Consider the following 6,971-nt stretch of genomic DNA (forward strand, 5'->3'; position numbering starts at 1 on the left):
TATTCATTCTTAGACTTTGATATTGGAGTTAAGTGATTTAATGCGTTGATATTTTGGACTCATTTTGTAACAATCTAAAGTCTCACCCATTTTTAATGCCTGTAGCTCTCTTTCTCTCTGCGTGGAAAGAATCTGTTTCTTCGTGAAGTACAAGCATAGTGTTTCAAAGGCTGTAAAAATACGAAAGATTGAAAACTAAGTTAGCAGTTAAAAAGGTCGGAATATTAAGTATAGATTTTGTTGAATAATTTTGGCTGGTGTGTTCGGATATTGAAATACATGAATCTGTCGGGTTGTAAATATTTGAATTTCTGTGCTTTATTAGGGATTTGGAGTCCGTAACTTTTTTAAAAAATCCTCATAGATATTTGATTATTTAACGGTGTATCTAACTATTTGTCATAAAAGATGATTGTTTTCTATGCATGTGTATATGTATATGTTGATGGCCAGTTTTTATATATTATTGTAATATATTATACAATATTCCATGTGCTGTTACAACACTTATTTATATTTTGTAAAGAAAAATTACTTTAAAATTTGACATCTTTAACTTGCATGCAAACGACGGCCCGTGTCAATGAAACGAATAAGCACGAGCGTGTTTGCAGAGAACTAGGGATGGACGAGATCAACAGACCGTCGGCAGTTATACCTTACGGGTTAAGCACCACCACATATCAGAAGCTCCAGTAAATTTAATGTCACTTGAATGCCATTCTGCGTAGTTACAAGTTACGATTAACGGCATGAGCTAAATATTGTTCCAATACATTATGAATAATGAATGATTGTGCTTTTCATTATGTAAAAGCAAAACTGCACAAGTCTCGCAATCGTAATTGCTCCTACCAGTCTAACAGCTATGTCGTAATTCTACGTGACTTTTCTGCACAAAAGCAACTTTAAATAGACAAACACTGTTGGGAAGCATAGTACCAAGTAAGAAGAAAGTCCCACGCTAAAGTATGTGCAAGGGTAAAGAAAAACTCAAGAAAGCTTCTGTCTGTACATATGGCCAGGGAAACGAAGGTGGATATATTCTTCCGAATTTCCAATAGTCAATACTTGGGCAGAAACAGTTCATCAACTGGTATTGGATGCAACCTCCTTAACTTCGTCATATGTGTTAGTCTCCTCATTAAATGAATACCTGCGTTTAACATTCCAAGTAAGCTAGTCACAATTATAAACATATAACTCTCGTACTGCTTGATATTATCTTCTATTACCATATATCTATCTATCAAATAAACAAAAAAAATGAATAAAGGGGGTAAAGTTTTAATCAATGCATGATTTAGCAAAGTCATTAAATAAAGACGTCAAATATCAAGATGAATGCAGGCGTACAACACAAGCTGAGATAAATGTGCAGTACCATTGGCCCGACACCGCAGAACAATATAGTCCTGTGTTTGGGTCGTAATAATAGCCCAAACTACTGCTGTAGTAGTACCTGGACCAATAAAGAAATTGATATCAGATCAAGATTTGAACAACATTTCAAGTCCAAAAAATAAAAAAGAAAGTCATTTTAATAAAAGAATTCATTCATGGAAAGAAGAAATGTAGATATGTATCCTTATTCTCTTGTGACTAACGTCACACTTTTGAAACTATCTACTAAAAAGTAAAACACAAGAGAAGAGTCATACCCAGAAGATTCGTCATACACATAATCATTTTGTAATGCTCCACCTGGTAAGAAAAGTACAGCCATATCAAGTTAAAAACTAGTTTCATTTTTTTGATAGAATTGATGAAAACCAATTTAATAACTATCAGCAGGCAATAATTTCTACTGCAAATGCAAAATCTGTTTATGAAACGTAAATATCTTACATACACTTTACCTGAATTTTTGGCATCCGTAGATGGTTGACTAACTACATTATTTTCATCGCTATGCTTAGTGGTAGTATTCTCATCATCAGCAAACATATCATAATCATCTGCACCACTGCCAGAGACTTCGGCAGAAACTAAATTTGGATTTGATGTGCCCATGGCCGCAGTGGAGAATGTTGCAGAGGGCAAACCAGAATCCATGTCGTCAGAAAGCAAGCTTTTCTCCCCATTTAGAGAAGTATTCGCTTCAGTGGAAGGCATAGATGTGCCTACTCCTTTTGCCCTAGCCAGTTTTTCATATCCTTCTGGAAAAGGGAGATTATGGAATATGTAAGCACCAAGCATTTTATTTCTGCAGTGCAAAGGTTTGCTTGCTTGCTCCTCATAAAACAATAGATATCATCAATTAAGGGTGATAGGTCAAAGAGAATGTTGAATAAAAACTGTCAATGACCACTCTGAAAAGGAGAAAGCTAAAGCTATTATGTGGATGTCCAAATATGATTTTCACTACCACATTACAATCCCTGCAACATAAAGTAAATAATATAAAGAGTATAATGCCATTATAGACTAAGCTTACCTGCCTCGCGCTCAAAAACCTCTTTCTTTTCGTGATAAACATCTGCAAAAAGGGGGGGGGGATAGGAATTGAAATTAAGCATCATGTAGAAATACACAACTATTAAAAATCGAAAAATAAATAAATGAAACAAGACAATTTGCACAACATCGAGGATCTCAATAGGCTATTATAACAAGTACATTTTCAATTATGCCTAATCTAGTTGGTCAGAATAACTTAACTGTATTCACCATTCTCCATCAGCTTCATGGCATCCTCGGTTAGTTGGTCAAACACAATCTTAGTCTCGGCAGACATTTTTGCCTTTCTGTCACTGTTACCTTTTAACCTTCTCAAGGCTTGTAAAACCTATTGGAAGAAGTTTAAGTTAATACAACGCAGAAGACCACCAAGCCACTTAATAAAAATAGACATAAATATAAATTCAATCCTGCTTAAGCACAATGATCTACAATTAGCAACAGAGAGGGAGCAACTGATCATGATATAAAATTAGTAATGAAAGTAAGTTATCCATTGCATATAAATTTATCATAACCCTTTTCTCTGGGTGAAAAGGAATCTGCCAACAATGAATGAGATGGGAAAATAAAATTGCAATATTTCAAACTTTCTGTATTTTATTGTTCATTGTTTAAAGTTACACTGTCAGATCTGCATATTCTGGACAGGTTAAAGTATAAATCAATTTTTACAACTCACGGTCATAACTAAACCAATTTCCACCTAAATAAATAACACAAGAATGAGTTGTTGAATAAATGTGTTGTACTCTACAATCATGCCTCAGTAGAGGAAAGACTTCAAAACCAAAGACCAGAAAATTAAGGGTGGGGGAACATAGGCTGACCGTTTCCCCAGGTTCAAGAGCATTTGCAATCCGCCTCTTCATGGTTCCAATATCTTTAGAAGAAAGGTCTTCCACCTCCTCTTCCTCATTAGTTGCTTCATAGCTTAATGCAGCATACTTTGGATCAACTTCAACATTATCAAGCCATGCATCCTACAATAGTCCACAATAATTTATCGACGGGATCAAAAGGAAATAGAAATAGCGAAAGTGAAAAACAGTATAAATACCATACCTTGATTTCTTTCTCTCTAACATATTCAACAAAATTTCCAGCTGCATCGAAATAGCCTTCTTCCCTTTCTTTATCTAGGTTGAAGGGTTCAATTTGGATTCCATCATCAACAAAATTCTCATTATCCTGTTGAAGTAATCAACTATCATGACCTGCCTATCACTTAGATGAATCAAATAAAAAGCGAACATTGGAACACCTTGAATATAGCAATAACTGCAGAGTTCGGATAGTCCGATACTAAAAGTACATAAAAACAACATCCTACACGCAACAAACTTCAAAACAATATAATTTACGTTAATAAATCTTCCAAGTTCTAATGTTAATTGGAATATATCAAAAGACTGGATACAGCAAGTTTAGGTTAAACTCCAACTAATAGCAGGGTGCATAAATGCAAAATGAAACTGTCAACACCATCCATCAATCATATAAAATGTAACCTGCTAACAAAATTCTATCACTCTAGATTATTATCAATTCCATTCCACAGACAAAAATCGGCCACGAAGTAATGTATAGTCACCCTAGTTTCCATTTGGATAAATCTACAAATCACTCAAGGTAATCTCAACTCCTTTAGGCTGCGTTTGTTTGTAGGCACAGGACACAAAATTGTGTTTGGGAGATGAGACATAACAAAGATATTGTGACCAGAGACACTACTGAATTAGTGTATTTTCTGTCCATCCTGATAGAAATGATACAAAAACACTAACAAGAGACACCACTTATGTTTTATTTTTTCTTTCATTATTCTTATTAATTTTTCATAATTATATTTTCCTTCTCAAATTTTTTGAATGAAAAAAAAAAAATAAATTAAACTTTCATAATTTGTTTTAGTGGATTACCAAGCAATATACAATAACACTAATTTGTATGTCTCTATCCTTTGTGTTGTGTTCAGTGTTGCACTCAAAGGTATACTATCAACAAAACAAGTGAAGGAAAACTTTTTCAAGAACAAACCTCATATGTGACTTCAGCAGCAGTTACATCATTTGAGGCGCCTCCAGTGTCATCAGTAAAGAGTTCAGAAGTGATCTGGCTCCTGCGTTTGGCGCGCTCTTTGGCAGCAACTTGGGGATTCAACAAATCAGTTGGTTCCTCCTTCTCAGCATTTGCTTTCTCCACCACTACTTCCTCTCCTGGCTTCACTTTCTTACCCTTTGGAAACCTAACCCTTTTTGCTCTGCATACATACATTCACAAATTCAATGCAAGCGTAACGAAAAGTCATAGCACGCATGAACATCATGCAACTTCGAGGGAGCTCAATTCGTAATATTCCGGAAAAATTGTTATTGAATGAGATTAGGGTTTAAGGGTGTGATGAAGAGAGATTACGGTGGCTTTTTGTCGAGATCGTCAGCATCTTCCACGAAGGGACGTTTACCGCTACTGCGAGATGATTCACCCGCCATTGATGCTGCCCAACGACAACAATGACAAATTCAACAGATTTTGAGCTGCTCAGAGAGAAAGAGAGAGAGTTATAACTCGCGCCGAGTCGCCGACTCGTCCTCGTTGGATTTTTTGCAGGGTGCACTCGCCCGAACGTTCTCTCACTAGTCACTACTCTCCCCTTATTAATATGATAATATATAATTAAATGTTTGTGTAAAAAAATATTATATAATTTATGTATAAAAATTAAATTCTTATTATTTCGATTTTTTTTTTGTTTATTGGGTAAGAGTTATTGTAATTTTGTTCATTTTTATTTTACAATTGGGTGGTAGTCTGGTACCATTGGGCCCAAGGGGGCGAGGAACCAAAGCCCAATATTGGATTTGGACTTGCTTTCTTAGTATAAAAATTGACTTGGCCCGTTTTAATATCTTGAAAGCTTGCATGACCAAAAAAAAAAGAAGAAAGCTTGAAAACAAAGGGTTACTGCTCCAGAACTAAAAAAAAAAGGGGTTACTGCTACATATTACGTGGCTCGAAAGCAACATTCTCAAATTAGGGGGGTTGATTAAGGAGAAATCTGGCTTTTGTTTTCAGCACTGTTCATGTGCATGACAATGATATCGTTAAATAAAAAAAGTGTCTTGAACAGACCAAGCAGCAATTAACTGAGTAAAGAATCGAAGTTTGTAAAAGATTGCCAAAGTGAGGCTTCAAAATTTGGCTGCAGAGTTCTCTATTATTGCAAGCTGTATTGTGAATAATTGTTGAAATTTGAAGTGTATAACTAGAAAAATGTGAAGTTATTATTATTGAGACCATCCAGCTCTTCTCACTGCTGATGTCATCAGGATCTTATTCTTATACGTACATTCATCATATATTTTTTAGTGAAATGGCCAAAGATGAAGTGATGAATAAACTGTGACAGAATATTAATAATCTAGCTAGAAACAATAAATGATTATTGGAATGGTTACGTTCTGCACCAGTGTGCTCCTATGCAGTTTTCTTGGCAATTGAAAAGTGAACGAAAAAACAAAATGCTTGATCTATGCAAATATGTATGGACACAGTATGGTTGTTAATGAAAAATCTCGGTCTACAACAGTGTGTACTGTAGACAACACAACGTACGTATATTCAATTCACGTAAGGAAATTACACGTGCGTTAGATCACTTGTCTTGTCGGATAATATACACAAGACTCATATTTTTTAAAAGATATATTTTTAATTATCAAAAATGTAAAAAAAAAATACATAAAAAAGAATAGGAATCAAAGATTTAATACCTATGTTTTCGTTTTAAAAATATATTTCATTCTTACTAGTTATCTAAACTAATTTTATATTTATTGTAATAATTTTACATATTTAATGAACAAAAAAGTAAATTAATGGATACATTAGTACTTACTAACTATGAATGGTGAAAACTCAGGCGGAGTCGACTTCACGTGAAGTTGATAACTGAGCCGTTAGATGATTTAACTGATTTGACTAAATTTTTATCTAACGGTTCTCAACTATCAACTTCACGTGAAGTCGACTGTAATTGAGTTTTCACCACTATGAATACATTATGTTAATCTACTAAAAAGATACTGTTAATTAGCTTGTGATTCAAATCATTTTGCGTCACCGATGAAACACACTTAGCAGAACAAGGAAAAAAGGAAAGGAAAAACATTCAGAATAGTAACGTGTAATGTTCTATAAAGAAAAGTTCCATGGCCAGTTAAGCCAAACATACAGTCATACATCATGGCGGGAAATAAAAAAAAAAAAAGGAAAAAATGATAAGCATATGCAAGTCTTTTTGGAAAAAAACATAACGTCGGCAATACCAGCGAGTATTCTTGGTTTATTGTTCAGCTTTTTATCATAGAGAAATGAGTTCCATGATTTATTTCATTGATTTGTACCACTGTTATATGAAAATATTTCAAGTGTTGTTTAAAGTTACAATGATTTATTCACGTCTGGATTCAATGATCTTTTTAAAATTGAGTAGTATTACTAATTTT

The 6,971-nt window shown here is 34.2% G+C and overlaps 1 protein-coding gene across 2 annotated transcripts; it reads right to left on the reverse strand.

Annotated features, from left to right (window-relative positions):
• Window positions 692-5,116, reverse strand: LOC107623682 (CD2 antigen cytoplasmic tail-binding protein 2). 2 transcript variants are annotated; one of them, XM_016326028.2, is made up of 10 exons: window positions 4,879-5,116; window positions 4,501-4,723; window positions 3,526-3,651; window positions 3,291-3,443; window positions 2,662-2,788; window positions 2,438-2,479; window positions 1,860-2,159; window positions 1,662-1,704; window positions 1,385-1,462; window positions 692-1,156 (listed from the first exon to the last, which is right to left on the reverse strand). In XM_016326028.2, exons 1-10 carry the CDS (start codon window positions 4,953-4,955, stop codon window positions 1,090-1,092), a joined length of 1,236 nt encoding a protein of 411 aa, XP_016181514.1. In that variant the 5' UTR covers window positions 4,956-5,116; the 3' UTR covers window positions 692-1,089. The 2 variants fall into 2 exon arrangements, with proteins under 2 accessions (XP_016181514.1, XP_020969556.1); XM_021113897.1 differs by lacking the exon at window positions 2,438-2,479.

This window comes from Arachis ipaensis, chromosome B10 (assembly GCF_000816755.2).
Source record: "Arachis ipaensis cultivar K30076 chromosome B10, Araip1.1, whole genome shotgun sequence".
Classification (NCBI taxonomy): Eukaryota; Viridiplantae; Streptophyta; class Magnoliopsida; order Fabales; family Fabaceae; genus Arachis; species Arachis ipaensis.